The 15,727-nt window shown below is 43.0% G+C and overlaps 1 protein-coding gene across 4 annotated transcripts in view; it reads right to left on the bottom strand.

Moving 5' to 3' along the window:
• Positions 1-2,562: 2,562 nt before the first annotated feature.
• The window catches only part of secisbp2l (SECIS binding protein 2-like), a 17,538-nt gene continuing 4,373 nt past the window's right edge, over positions 2,563-15,727 (bottom strand). For 2 of the 4 annotated variants that reach the window (XM_043264820.1, XM_043264824.1), the window contains 17 exons: positions 14,109-14,275; positions 13,075-13,369; positions 12,065-12,206; positions 11,537-11,754; positions 11,415-11,439; positions 10,815-10,924; positions 10,541-10,642; positions 10,368-10,457; positions 9,552-9,719; positions 9,113-9,254; positions 8,096-8,262; positions 7,899-8,019; positions 7,449-7,611; positions 6,366-6,586; positions 6,078-6,232; positions 5,235-5,454; positions 2,563-4,278 (listed from right to left, as the gene is read on the bottom strand). In XM_043264820.1, coding sequence (XP_043120755.1) covers positions 3,749-4,278; positions 5,235-5,454; positions 6,078-6,232; positions 6,366-6,586; positions 7,449-7,611; positions 7,899-8,019; positions 8,096-8,262; positions 9,113-9,254; positions 9,552-9,719; positions 10,368-10,457; positions 10,541-10,642; positions 10,815-10,924; positions 11,415-11,439; positions 11,537-11,754; positions 12,065-12,206; positions 13,075-13,369; positions 14,109-14,275 — 3,036 coding nt within the window. In that variant the 3' untranslated portion in view covers positions 2,563-3,748. The remainder of the gene's footprint in view (positions 4,279-5,234; positions 5,455-6,077; positions 6,233-6,365; positions 6,587-7,448; positions 7,612-7,898; positions 8,020-8,095; positions 8,263-9,112; positions 9,255-9,551; positions 9,720-10,367; positions 10,458-10,540; positions 10,643-10,814; positions 10,925-11,414; positions 11,440-11,536; positions 11,755-12,064; positions 12,207-13,074; positions 13,370-14,108; positions 14,276-15,727) is intronic. The other 2 variants (XM_043264821.1, XM_043264822.1) reach the window with 2 other exon arrangements.

The raw sequence follows: 15,727 nt of genomic DNA, 5'->3' as shown, positions 1-15,727 counted from the left end.
TGATCTCATCCAGTCAGATCGGCGTGTGTGTGTGTGTGTGTGTGTGCGCAGACGGACAGATGCAGAGAGCGACAGCGGCTGATGTTCACAGCTGTCTGCTCTTGTTTTGCTGCCGTCTGTAAGGCCCCCGACAAAAGCCCCTCAGTGCTGAAGATTAATGCACGCACACACACACACACACACACAAGCGGCATACTTCTCAGCGAGCGTCACCGTTGGCTCCGGACGCGTCACATGATGCCGTCAGACACCTGATGATTCAACCCCAACACACACTCAGTAGTGAGGATCACACCGAAAACACAAACACCGAAGAAACAAGACACTCTTTTAGAACTTCTTTCCTTGCCTATTTCGACTCGTAAGGCAGGACTCGCTGTAGTCCGTCGGGAAAGGACCGTGATCTCATGTGAGTGACAGGTCGCTCTGGGATTAGCCCCGCCCTCAGAAGAGAGAGAGTCCTCTCATTACAGGGGCACGTGGATTAAGGGACTAGTTCATCCAAAAACAAACACTTTCTGAAAATATCCTCAACCCTAAAATCATCCGAGATCAGGATGAGAGCGTATCTTCTTCTGATTTAGAGTAAGGTGTCTCTGTAACGGATGCGAATGGGTGCCGTCAGAGCGAGAGTCTGAGAAAAACCTCACAATAATCCACAGCCCATCAACTAACATCCGGAGAAGACAAAAGATGGGCTTTTAGCTCAAACATCTGAATCAGGAGAGAAGTCTGCACAGATCAAGCAGCGTTTACAAAACTTTTTTACGCGCGAGACGACAGACGTACTTTTCCAGTGGAGGAAGATTCAGGATTTGAATGAAAAATAATGCTGGATTGATTCGTTTCGTCTCTGCTCTTCTCCAGATATTCGCTGACGGACTGGAGCAGTTTTTATCAGCTGTTTGGACTCTCATTCTGACGGCACCCATTCACTTCAGAGTCTGTTCGTTGTGATCTATAGACGTGTTCGGTCGTGTCTGCAGTGAGTTCACACGCACTGTTTCTGGACGTCTGGTGAAGAAGCCGGTCTCTTATAATCAGAAACATGAATCCCAAAAGCGTTAGGCCTTGGGCAGTGCATGCTGGGAATTAACGCTGCTCCTCGGCGCTGGAATCCTGCGTTACGACACAACTCAAGATGCTTGGGACCTGAAAAACATGAATTACAGGAATCAGCCTGGAGTTTGTTCTAAACGTCCCGTGACGTCTTCGGATGCGTAGCTGCTGTGAAACATTCACCGAGAGAGAGCCTTTACTTTAACACTCAGGACACCCTAGCAACCGCACAGCAGAACCCCGGCAACCAGCCACAACAGCCAGCGCCGTCTCTTCTGGAGTTCTGGAAAGCCCCTCGGTCTGGTTCTGAACGCAGACGTCAGCTCTCCACCCAAACCCTCTCTCCGTCTGGAAGCACTTCTTCTGACTTCAGGAGGGCTCCTGTCATGAGCCGGTGAAATCTGAAGCGTCTCTCTGCATGTTTGCCGTTTTTTCTGACTTCAGCTCCGTGCCAGCTTTGTTCTCCTCAGACTCCAGTCTGGGTTTAGACGAGAGCGCCACCTTCTGACGGCAACCGGCTCAACAGAGTGATCCAGGTTAAGCAAAGTGCACTTCCTCAGTGTGCTTAAAGTGCTCTATTTTGCACTACTTTGTACTAGTTAGTGCACTTGAGTGTACTAGTGCATGAAAGATGGCTTCACGTGGTAATCAAATACAGATACAGTGCGTTAAAAGTGCATTTTAGTTCATATTCATGTCGTAAAATACACTTAGTTGATTTTAAGAAGAACTAAAGAATCATTTCAGTACAAAATGTTAAACAAAATATGTCAAGTGGAAACTGAAAATTGAAACTGAAGTAAAAATATATGAAACCAAAATATGTTTTAATACTAAAAATGACAAGAGCAAATATTTGCCAAAAAAAATTATATATTTTTAAATATTGCATATTGATTAAAATGGCAAGAGCACATAAACCTTTACTTAAATTAAAATTAAAAATAGAATTATTTAATAAGAAAATCAAACGTTTACCAAAAATAAACTAAAATTTAAAAAAAGTATCATTTATTAATAAAATAAGAAAATCAAACGTTACTAAAAATAAACTAAAATTAAAAAAAAGACAATTAAAGCAAATCAAAATATTAACTAAAATAGCATAAAAATGATAATAATAAAAACACACTGTATTTAGAAAAATCTGCTGTAATGTCATTTGCTGTTTAAGTCATTTTATAAAATACTTACGTTCTTTAATCCGGTTTAAAAAGTGAATGTTGTTCAGGATTCACATCAAAGAATTCATGTGACTTTTTATTACCATTTATTACGGAAAAACTGCAGTAAAATATAGAATAAGAGCATGACAACACTGGATCTTAAAAAATCATTTTCAAGGGAACTAATTCATAATAAACTAAAATAAAAAGTGTTTTGACCTGCTTCGTCCCTGATCTTCAGCTCTTATCGATACAGTGAAAGAGACGCTCTGGACCTGATCCTGACGTCAAACATCAGCGCTTTCTCACTCGCAAAGACTCAGAAACACACACCAGATAGTTTACTGAAAACAGTTTATTGTATTAACGATCAGTCAGAGAACAGTTACTGCATGTAGAGACGCTGAGACTTCACCATCAGAACCGCCGGAAAACTAGTTTCACATTAGTTACCAAAGCATGTTCACGTTTATGTACATAGTGCAAAAGACACGCCGATGAAGATCACTCCAAACACAGAGAGAGAGAGAGAGAGCGGATCCGTGAGCTGCTACAGACGCTTATTGCATCGAGATCCTGCTCCAGAACATCCTCACGCTTTACACCAGCATCACGAGCACGATTACCAGCGCTGACGAACACCGACGGGGAGCGACACACACCACAGATCCGTCCCAGATCAAGAGCCATAAATAGAGCAGAAGCGAAGACGACGGAGGATTAGAGACATTTAAACGGGTTATTTACACGGGCTAGCTTCGTTTCTTCACCTCGTTAGTCACACTTCAAGACGTCTGCCGCTGCTTCCGGAGAAGAGCCACGGACAGAAGAGAAACACACAGATCAGACGAGTGTGGAGGAATGAACGAGCCCACGCTTGAAGAAAACGCTCCATCCTTGGCTCACTTTGAACACGCCTGACTTCATTTCTTCATGGTGGTTCTTCTGATTCAGAGCGTTTCTTCCAGAATGAGGCTTTTTCTCAGGCTCCTATGTCTTGTATTTCACTTTAATGCCGACGGATAGCTTCTTTTGGTGAAATAACTGAACCTGCACACCAGAGTCTGGTCGAACGCTCAGAACGTCCGACTCATATATTCCTGTGTGTTGAGCAGAACGTTAGCAACGATGATCTGATGGTGAACGATCTCTTAAAGTCTGCACTGTAAAACAAAAAACATCTGAGAAAGAAAACGTAAAAGATCAAGGCGAGCAGCTTCAGCAGATTTTTGAGTTCCCGACTTTCTTTTTTCAGTTTTCTCAGTTTTTTGAAAACAGCAGCTTGCCTTAAACCCTTAGGTTTCCTCGGTTCTTCTTACAGTGCTGTAAAAAAGTCTCACGTTGAGAGAACGTACAAGTTTAAGGCAATCAGCTTCAGCAAAAATGCCTTTCTTTGTCCCGATTTCAGATCATTTGAAACCTGTGCTGGCGAGGTCAGGCGTGTGGAGAGCGAGCGGATACGAGCGAGTGTGTGTGTGTGTTCCTGAGTCAGTGTGTGTGTGTGTGTGTGTGAAGGTGACCTCTCACGCCGCGTCCTTGCGTTCGGCCGCCGGCTCGGTCAGATCGGAGGCGTCGAGCTCCTCCTCGTCGCTCAGCCGCTCTTCCTCGTCCTCCTCGTCCTCCTCGGTGCTGCTCTGTCGGCGCAGCTGCAGGTTCTCCAGGGTCTTGTTGACCCAGGACTCGATCCTGGAGCTGAGGGGCGGCACCTGCACGGAGATGGGCTCGGGCGGGTAGTCCTCCTCCTCTTCCTCCTCCTCCTCCTCCTCCTCCAGCATGCCGGGCACCAGGGTGCTGGTGGTGCTGGTGATGGAGGAGTTGAGGCGGTCTCTGCAGCTGCCGTCCAGCGAGCCGGTCTCGGTGCTCTGCTGAGAAGCCCACTCCAGCCGGTCATCGGAGCGGGACGACTCCTCTCTCTCGGGAGCGCGGGCGGCCGGCGGCTGCGGAGGCGGACAGCTGACCTCGGCCTGCTCCTTGCTGCTCGCTCGGCTGACCGCTTCGGGCTCCGGCGGCTCCGGGGCGTCTGCGCTCTCCACCATCGTCCTCCAGTTGGTCTCTGCAGGGAGAAGATCCAGAGTCAGGGAGACGCTGGGGAACGCTGCATTGTGGGAGTTTTCTCATGTTTCATTTGACACAGTGAATAAAAATGAACCACACCGTCTAAGGTGGAAGTAAGACGAGAGTGTGCATAATATATGCAGCTGTTTTGAACAGACAAAAGTTTTACAAAAAACTAAATAGTTTTTCAAATAAGTGTTTAGTTTGGAAACTGACTACACTTCAGGAGAACTCAAAACAGAAACCGAACGCTCGTGAGATTATCAAAGACTTCTTTAAATTATATAAACGGATATTTAGGCTGATATCTTCTCAAAAGCTTCTGAAAAACGTTTCTGGAAATTGTTGCAACCCTACTCCGCTGAATGCTAACTCTAAACTGTGTTTGCAAATGCTATTTTTTTTTCTAATAATTTTTTCTAATTTCTCAGAAGTGTTCATCAGAGACGGTGAACTAATAAAAGAAAGAACAGCTGCTTGTTGTTTCTGAAGACTTTAAAAAATTGCCAAATATGGGCTGATTGTTATTTAAATAACAACATATATGCAAATAATACAATCCATTTAATATACAAAAGATATATCATTTTGCATTTCACAGCCATGGTAGGTCCATTTATCAAATATCACAAATAAAAAAAATTATACTCTTCACTGTATGAATTAAATATGCATTTATTTTCATTAAAGGTACTAAAAGTTATTGAATCAAAAGGTTTATTAGGCTGCTGTCACTTTAAGACATAACACACAGATCTAATACAGTGATACCAGTCAACAGTGTTCATGTGACCCCTGTGTGTGTGTCTCATCTTTGAAGCTTGTATCATTAATATTATTTTCCTGTATTGAATGCAGTCATCTGTATCGTATGAAGTGCTATAGAAACATAACCTTTGTGAATTCGACACTAATTAGCGGAAACGATCTTGGTTTGTCATCTTTCGGTCTCACCGTATTCCTTCTCGTTGACCTCTGAGATGGGCTCGGAGATGACGCTGCAGAAGGAGATGGCGCTGGCGGCCGAAGGGTTTCTGGAGTGACCCATGTGATGAGTGACCTTCTTCACGTTCTTCAGCGCCTCCTCGGCCTGCTCCTGCTCCAGAGCGCTCACCATGTCCTCATACGCCCTCCGCGCCTCCTCCGTCAGAGACACCAGCTTATTGAACAGAGACTGAACACACACACATACACACAGTCATACACCTGGAACACTTACATTACATTTCAGGCTTCATGATTTCATGCATTCCCTAGGAAGTGAGAAAGCATGCATGAATGAATGTGTATGACACAGGTAGTACAAGGAGAAGGTGACTTTCAGGACATGTCCCCCCTTTACAAATAGGCTTATAAAGTTTTTTTGGGTGAAAATAGAAATGCAGTTTCCTATAAGGGGTAAGTTTAGGACAATAACACATACAGTCTGTACAGGATAAAAACATTACATCTATGGAGGGTCCCCAAATGCAAGTATGAGTGTGTGTGTGAGAGTGTGTGTGAGAGTGTGAGAGTGTGTGTGTGTGTGTGAGAGTGTGAGTGTGTGAGAGTGTGAGTGTGTGAGAGTGTGTGTGTGTGAGTGTGTGTGTGTGAGAGTGTGTGTGTGTGAGAGTGTGTGAGTGTGTGTGTGTGAGAGAGTGAGTGAGAGTGTGAGAGTGTGAGTGTGAGTGTGTGAGAGTGTGAGTGTGTGTGTGTGAGAGTGTGAGAGAGTGAGTGTGTGTGAGAGTGTGTGTGTGGGTGTGAGAGTGTGTGTGTGGGTGTGAGAGTGTGTGTGTGTGTGTGTGTGAGAGTGTGTACCTCAGCTCCAGAGTAGTTAAATATTCCTACGACGCTGACCGGCACCAGTTTATTCACGCAGCGTCCCAAAGCTTTTCGACCCAGAGCAAACACAAACGGGATCTCCTGCTCTCTTGCCATGGCGATGACGTTATAAAGAGCCTCATCCAGACCTCCTGCACGCACACACGCACACACACACACACCACAAAACATGAAACACTCTACATGCAGACTAAATAAAGCCAGAAAGCTGGCACCTGCTTGTACACACACACAGCTGATTCAGTCTTTGACTCTCGGTCTGACCTTTGGCCTGGATCTTCTCACAGTTGGGCGAGATGATGACACACTTGATCTTGTGCAGTTTCATGTGTTTGGTGACCTCTCGCAGCCCCATGACCAGCCGCCGCTTGGCTTTGGCTTTGCTGGGTTCCTTCTGATAAACCCGCTCCTGAAACCGAACCAGTTCCTGCAGGAGCAGCGTCACGCTCTCGTCGATCTCCTTGCTCAACACCTGATTACAGTACCTGACACACACACACACACACACACACACACACACACAGAGCTTTAAATGCATATAACCGACTGATTGTGTTCATGTGTTATAGTTATTTCAGATATGACCCACTGAGTCTAGACGTTAGCTACAACAAAAACATTCAAATAAACTTCTTCATCCTTAGATTTATTTTATATAAAAAGAACCCTGTTTCTGCCAACAAATGAAGAATAAAAAAAAGATAACTGTAATTATTTTGCATTTCTGAAAAAAGTAAAAAAAAATATTTTTGTATTTTTTAATTAAGTGGCACAAAAATCTAGTATATAAAGTCAAATAATGACATACTATATCTGCATACAAAACAAACCCATATGTGTAAAAACATGCAAAACTTTGTTTAAATAAATGACAGATACAGTTTAATGTGTAACTAAAATACAAACATTTTTAAATGCTTTCTAAGTGTCTAAGCTCTACTATTTACAGTTATACATTTATAAAGATGCACTGCTTACACTAAGTGATGAACTGAACACTGGATATATTAGTTTGTGTGTGTGTGTGTGTGTGTGTGTGTGTGTGTGTGTGTGTGTGTGTGCACGCGTGTGTCCCAAGAGAAGTCATTTTTGTGGGGAGGCTAGGAGAAAATAATCCCTATTGTTGAGCCCTTCACACACACACACACACACACACACACACACACACACTCAGCAGCACAGCGGCTCTGCTGTTTCTAACCCACTCTCTGAAGCAGCACACAAAGGCTGATCTGAGATCTGAGAGGAAGAGGCCGTGGGCCGCCGTATCAGGCAAGAATCTGCACTGCTGTGACCTCAGTGACCCCTGACCCCTGCACGCGTGTGTGTGTGTGTGTGTGTGCTCACTCTCTGAACCGGCGGCTGTGGATCTTGGTGATGGCGGACGCGGCCATGGGGCTCCCGATGCCGGAGCTGGCGGGCGAGCCCTGAGAGACGGGCGTGATGCTGTACGGAGAGTTCTGACTCGCTGGAGACAGAGACGCATCACTGGGCACGCTCAGACCGTTCTCTGCAACACACACACACACACACACACAAAGAGGAGGCTGATGAGGACTGCTGCCCACACTACACATCAAATACACCATTGTGTTTGTAATCATATGTGGCCCTGAAGCTCAAAACATCATAATGATCAAATTGAGTTTAATATAAACTGAATAAATCATCTCTCCACTGATGTCTGGTCTGTTCTGATCGGACAACATCTGTCTGAGACACAACTATTAGAAAATCTGGAATCTGAGGGAGCAAAAAAATCTAAATCTTGAATATTGTGTGTGTGTGTGTTTGTACCCTCCTGCTCCTGTGTGAGTGGGTCAGTGAAGCTCAGGGTGTCTCTCTGCTCGTCGGCTCCAGATACGCTGTGATCAGAAGAACTCTTGCCCTTCTTCACCTCACGCTCCTGCAGAATGATCTACACACAGAGAAAGGTTAACGTTGTGTGATGTCATATCCTGTCACGCGTGTGCAGTATGTGTGTTCTGGAGCACCTTCTTCATGGCGGTGGTCTTCTTGACTTTAGGAATCTCTCTCTCTTTCCCTCTCTTGATGCGCGGTGCGCTGGAGTCCAGGATGTTGTGAGGGGTGTAAGTGTTTTTGAGTCCCGTCACTCGACTGCCGCCGCCGTCTTTACTGTGCAGAGCGCCCACGGTCCCGACTGACAACAGCACAGGTGTTACATCCTTATTTTATATTTTACATAAACAGTTCACACAAAAACGCTAGAAATATCCTTATCCTCAGTTCAACCCCGATCAGGATGAGTTTCTTCATCAGGTTTGTACAATGTGTCTCAGTAATGGATGTGAATGGGTGCCGTCAGAATGAGAGTCTGATAAAAACATCTCAATAATCCACAGAGCTCCAGTCCATCAGTGAACATCTGGAGAAGACAGAAGATCAAACTAATCCAGCATTAAGATGATTTTAACTTAAATATGTATCTGTAAACCAATAATATCTCTTCCTCCGGTGAAAAGCCCATCTTCTGTCATCTCCCGTCACAAACCAGACACATATTAGTTTAGAGCTGGTTTGTAAACGCTGCAGATTTCTCTCCTGATTCGGACCAGAACACTTTCACTGGAGGAAGAGTTATTATAGACTCATATTTGAGTTAAAAACGTCTTAATGCTAGTTTAGTTTGATCTTCTCCAGATGTTCACTGATGGACTGGAGCGCTGTGGATTATTGTGTTGTTTTTATCAGACGGCACCCATTCACTGCAGAGCATCCATTGCTGACACAGAAACACATTTCTACGAACCCGATGAAGAAACAAACTCAACCTGATTCTGCCGATCTGAGAGTGAACACAGTTTGATCACATCCTCATTTAATTTCTTTAATGTTTGTTTTTTGTACATTTTTTGTATTTTATTTTTATTAGATGTTATCCTTAAACTAAGCCTATATAGTTTTTGTATTAGTCTGAGTTATTTTAGTACATTAAATCAGATTAAATAAAAAGGTGAATTCTTGCTAGGAAACTATCTGAAGTAATGTACCGGTGTATGACAGTGGTTTGGTGTTGTTGAGCTGACGCGCTCTCATGGCCTGTTGTTGTTTTTCTAGCGCTGCTAGCATGTCTCCCAGATCCAGCTGCACCGGTGTCCTGCTCTTCTTACCTGCTGCTTTAGACAGAGCCTCCTACACACACACACACACACACAGATATGATGATCAGGACCGAGTGTGTGTGTGAGTGAGAGTGTGTGTGTGTGTGTGTGTGTGACTGGTGGGTGAGTGTTCACTGCCTCCACTTTTCAAAACGCTTATAAATCATACAGAGTAAGTTTTTTTGAAAATTTAAAGATGTGAGTAGTTTCCTGTAAGGGGTAGGACAATAACACATACAGTCTGTACAGAATAAAACATTACACCTATGAAGAGTCCTCATAATTCACAAAAACAAACGTGTGTGTGTGTGTGTGTGTGTGTGTGTACCTGTAGTTTCTTCTGCTCCATGCTGATCTCATTGTACTCCTGTGCTGTGGCGAGAGCGGCGGCGAGTGCTTTCTTCCTCTGACTCTTGGCTCTCTTGGGCACGGAGCTGGTGATGGGGATGGGTGTTTGTACGATGCTTATAGGAGAATTCTCCGGAAGGTTATCCAGCTGCGCACACACACACACACGCACGCACACGCACACACACGCACGCACATGCACGCACACGCACACACACGCACACGCACACACACGCACACGCACACACACACACACACACACACACACACACACACACACACACACACACACACACACACACACACACACACACACACACACACACAGAGGCATAAGTAGGGATGCATATTTTTCATTTTGGCTGATAACAATGCCAATATTTCCCTGTTTTGAAACTAGACCAAGTTTCTCCAGTGCAGAAAATTATGAACAAAACATTTTACATTTCTGTCAGTTTTAAGCAAAAGCCTATTTGTTTGATTTAATAATCATTATTAAAGTTCTTTTTTTAAACAAGAGTACATTGCAAGCCTTGAAAATAAAGTAACTAAATTAGTCTTTTAGTTTCAGAGAGCTGCTCAGACATCATTCAGGCAAAAAGAATGTGATTCATTTGTCTTTAACAGCAAAGGAATATCTGCATCTTTTTTTAAAAATCGTAAGATGCACACATTTATATATTTTTTCTTTTATCGACAGGTTCTGATAACGTTCCAATAACAATGGGCATTGCTAAATTAGAGTGGGGTTTTTTTGCTCATATTTTAGCTCTCTTTGCTCCTGTCAAACTCTCACCAGGTTCTTGGGCAGCTTGGGCTGAACTGGTTCTGGTTTATTCCGCTGAGCAGCACCACCGGTGGCCAGATCAGGAAACTCATCCTCATCCTAAACAACAATCAGCCCGATAAATACAGAAAGTACTGTCCTGCCTTTTGTGTGTGTGTGTGTGTGTGTGTGTGTGAGTATACCTGAAAGTACAGTGGCTCAGGTGTGAGGTGTGTGTTGGGCGTCTCTGAAGTCTGAGTCGATCTCAGTCCTCCTGCATGACCTCCAAAGTTCATCTGGAAGTCCTGTGGGTCAGATGATGCAGAGTGAGTGTCAAAGCAGTGTCGTTACTTGAGTGTTACCTGTGTTGTGTGTGACACTAAAGTGTTACCTGTGTGTCATGTGAGGCGCTCAAGTGTTACCTGTCTGAGACGCTCGAGTGTTTCCTGTGTGTCGTGTAAGACGCTGGAGTGTTACCTGTGTGTAGCTCCTCTGCTCAGGTGTTCTTCCTCTGTGATATGCTGTGTTCCTGCTGTCTGCCCACGGCTTCTGGACGGTCTGTGAGGCTACATTCCCCCAACTAACAGCTTCAAACACACACACACACACACACCCATTAAAGGCCTGTTTAGGAACCATAACAATAACTACAACATTAACCATAAAAACAACAATAACTATAAGAATATAATATAACTGAAAAGATAACTATTACCTTGATACTACAGCTACTACAAAGTAAAATATGATGAGAGATATAACTATAACAGCAGCTATAATAAATATGATGATAGCTATATCTATGACAATAAATATAATGATAATGATAACATTAATTACAGCAATAACTATAATGATATGACAACTATGATAACACCAACAATAAGTATTAATGATTAACTAATGATAACTATAGCATTAATGATTGATAACTATCAATTATGAAGTCAACTATAGTGATAACAATAACTATAATGCCAATTCTAACAATTATGACAATTATAACACCGAAAGCAATGATGGCAACTATAACGGGAACTCAATCACAAGAGTTTAGGTGAAAGTGAAGGATCTTACCTGTCATGACGCCAGCGTCTACAGCCTGCAAACACACACACACACACACACACACACACACACAGATGAGAGAACAGCTACCACAGTAATGTACTGATGTGTCTCAGAGGAGTTGGACGTACTGCTCCGGCTGAGTGCTGGTTGCTGGAGGTGCTGGCGACTCCCTGGTTGTGTTTAGGGCTGCAGTAGCCGCTGTCGCTGTCGATGTCGGCCTCGCTGGCTCCCTGCTCGCTGGATGACTCCTGCTGAGAGGTGCGTCTGCGTCGGGCTTTATTCTTCCACTGAGGACTGGCCTGATCCGACGCACATCTGACGCTTCCAGACGTCTCGCCAGGGAAATCTGAAAACACACAAGAAGCAGAGCTCAGGAGTAAAGCAGGAGTTCTGCTGTGTACATGAATGTAATACCAATTAAGGAATAAATTGAAGGGGAAAATGTTTTTTCCTCTAACTGTACATGGACGTTTAGATATTTGAATTGAAAACCAAATAAAAATACTGTGGAAGAGATGAATTGTTTGCAGTTCATGCAACATTAATTTCATGACTTTCAATTTAAGCTTTTTTGGTTTTAATTTGTGGAAGAGTGAATTAAGACTTCATAGACCTTCTTAGGTCTTGCAGAATCCATGTAAAGGTCAGCTCAGTACCTGTCTGCTGAGCTGCATCCACCAGCAGCACGGTCTTGGATCTCCCATCAGGCCCGGCAGCACACACCTCCTTCTGTACCGCCACGCTCCGCATCACGGGACGCTTCGCTCTCATTGGCTGAGCCGCTGGCTGCTGCTGCTGCTACACACACGAGCGTTACTTTACTCCAGAGAGCAGTACACTCACATCTTTAGTGTGTGGGCACAATATGTACATTTTTCATAATAAAATATCCAAAAGGTACTAGAACAGTGTCATATACTTCAGGACAGATAATGGAATGTATCATTTGCACTAGAGACGTAATGATAAATCATGATAAAATTCCCACCGTTAGTATTATTTCTTATTTTTATTATCATTATAACAGTATTCTATTACTACGATTTTAACAAGTTAGGTTAAATAAATACTATCCAGCATAAACACTTTATAAAGCATGTTTTAAGTAACAGGCTCGTGTGCGAACAGGGATTTTTTTATTTACTTTTTATTTATTTTCCCAAATTGATAACCTACAGAGTCCCTAAAATAATACAGGCACACTATTCATATGCGCTTGGGATTTTGCATGCTTACGCATTATAATTGCTAGGTTTATATAACCTATTTCCTTTGCGCAACACTATGAATGAAATGAGAGCATGGGTGCACATGAATTAACAGATCTGCTTGCTCAAAATGTGCCTTTTCTTACTGTATTACCTCTAATATGAATTTAACACATCCACAGGAACCATGACACAAAATGGTTCAAGGGTCTATTAAGAAGACTAGTACTGTAAAACATGTTTTAAATTTGGCTTTCATTAGTTCAGGGTGCATTATTTCAAGGCCTCTTTAATGCATGTTGTCCTATATGCTAAGTTTAAAAGTTTCTCCTTGAGACTATTTGAAAAGGTGCTAAAAATGTGAAAAAAACCTAATAATAAAAAAGTGCACATTGCTAAGCGCTGCCACGAAAGCTCACTTCTTCCAGAATAAATGTATTTTCATGAAGTTCTCGTACCTTGTGCAGGACGGGGTTTCGTGAGACGCCTCTCGCTCTCTGCGCCTGGCTGCAGTCGGAGACGGGGTTGAGCACGCCGGCCTGCAGGGGCCCCGTGTACGGCCCCGGGAAGGGCTGGTAGAAGCCCATGACGGGAGGGCAGGGCGTGGGCATGATGGCGTGGTAGTATGCGGGGTAGTCGCTGGCCACGGGGGCCTGCGGAGACGACAGGATCGGGTAGGCCAGGTACGGCCCCCCGGGGCCCGGGCTGAGCTGCTGCCAGCGCTGATCTCCGTTATACATGGGCAGCTGCCGGCTGAACCACACAAACACGGGTCATAAAGCAGAAAATATCATATCAACAAAGTGCTTTGTTTAACGCTTACATCATGCCGACATCATCATGTGTGCTGGACTGCATTAATAAAGAAGATATTTCAATCCTGCTGTAGTTACATATCCAGGTTTTTGGCCATATTGTCAAGCCCTAGGCGGGACTATGTGTTGGTCTGACCAGTGGCACAGAGGGAAAAATGTGTGTTTTTTTCCATTTTCATGCTGTGATTCAGATGTGACACACACACACACACACACACACACACACACAGTGTGCACTTCCACTAATTCAAAGAGAACAGGAAGAGAAAGAAGCAGGATACATTGGGAATAGAGGCAGTAGCACACAGATATGTAACTGTATACAAGCCATGTCATAGACTTCTATCACACTACAGATGAAGAGAAAACTGTGCATGATTTATTGATGCTGTGTGTATGCAGGTGTGACTATACTTGTGAAACTGAACAGACTAAATCATGTCTGTACATAAATCTTAGTGCTTTGCACAGGTCTCAGATTATTTAGGGCCATTAACCTGCTAGAAAAACAACAGAAATCTAATATATAGGTTTAATATAGTGAACCAAGTGTGTGTGTGTGCAAGCAATTTTTTAGGTCCCCATGAGGAAATAAATTTATAAAATATACAGAATTAACATTTCTGAAAATCTGGAATTGCCAATAGTTGTGTGTGTGTGTGTGTGTGTGTATCTACCCGTTGTTCTGATTCTCCTGGACGAAGGGGTAGCAGGTGATCAGGTAGGAGGGGATTTGTGTGGGCTCAGCTCCACCCTCACCGCACAGACTCATGGGTAATAATGAAGCTTCAGCACCTTTCTTCTGAGGGATAAACGGTTCAACTTCAGCAGAGAGCTTCACATCCTGAAACACACATACATCTGTATTTAAACTGCACTATTTCAGTAAGAAAAGAAGCTGCTGATCACAAGAGGGTACTTTAACCAAACATAAAATCTAGCAGCACACTATACTGAAATAATAATCATTTTAATGGAGGTTTAATGGTAGCAGACGTTCATGCATTAACAAAAACTCAAAAGAAACTCTCCAGAATTCATCAAATTGCAAGATTTTAAAATAACTACATATTTTATCATTTTTATTTAGACATATATTATTTATACATCTCTTTTAACAATACCGATCAAATAGGAGAATAGAGTGATGTGATGTGTAATGTATGATGATACAATCAAACACTTATTTTTTTATTAAGTGCAGAGACGTTCTCTGTAATCAAACTGATGATAAATCACTAGAAACTTGTGTCTCAACTAAGAAAACCAGAGGAGACAGCGGCAAGACAAGAAAACACATCCGTGACAGAATAGAGAAAAAAAACCTGTGGGAACAAAGACTCTCCTCTGACCGGACCGCACTTCATTTACAGTTATATCTGAAACACAGCTATGTCCGATTGAGTAAACAACTTATATTGTGTGTGTGTGTGTGTGTGTGTGTGTGTGTGTGTGTGTGTCAAGTACAACTGTTTTACTCAGGGTAAGAAGCTCAAAATTGTAAATAATAATTTTTTTAAATAACAAAACAATTAAACATTAAATGTGAAGTTTTCTTTAATTACGTTTTGAATCCAAGTGAAATCAGAATCATGGGTAATGAAGTTTTACAACAGAATTCTGCTGTTAAATTATGTGGGTTGAATGAGCCGAATTTGTCAAACTCGACAGCTCTACTGCATTGTGGGTAATCTATCAGATGGAGACGCCTGCCAGATATGAAATGCTGATCTGTGCAGGAAACGCATCTTCCCAGAATTCCCCAGCACTATGTGTTTTTTACTATGGTATGTTTGCGTCATCAAGTCCCTGCGGCACAGAGGCAGTCATCAGCAACTATACACTATATCATCAGGATATTAAGATCATGTTCCATGAAGATAGTTTGTACATGTCCTACTGTAAATATATCAAAATGTAATTTTTGATTGGTAATATGCATTGCTAAGAACTTGATTTGAACAACTTTTTTTCGATTAGTGTTCTATCGTAAGAATTATTTGATAGCTTTCAGATGATCTCAATCTCAAACACAGGTACAGGTGAACACATGACGTCGGATCATGTTTGTCCAGTATGGACGTCACCAATAATTACAGGAATCTAGAGCGGGAACACAACCACGGGAGCAGGTGATGTCATCACATTCCACGCATTCCTGAGCATCTCAGGTGAAACGGAAAACAAAAAAGATCTACCTCATTCCCATAATTAAGTCAGGAAGCAGGAAGAGCTAATGATTAACACAGGTCATGGCACACGTGTGTGTGTGTGTGTGTGTGTGTGTGTGTGTGTG

This window comes from Puntigrus tetrazona, chromosome 18 (assembly GCF_018831695.1).
Source record: "Puntigrus tetrazona isolate hp1 chromosome 18, ASM1883169v1, whole genome shotgun sequence".
Taxonomy (NCBI): domain Eukaryota; kingdom Metazoa; phylum Chordata; class Actinopteri; order Cypriniformes; family Cyprinidae; genus Puntigrus; species Puntigrus tetrazona.
Note: the sequence above shows the minus strand (reverse complement) of the source record. Positions and strands in the feature narration are given on the sequence as shown.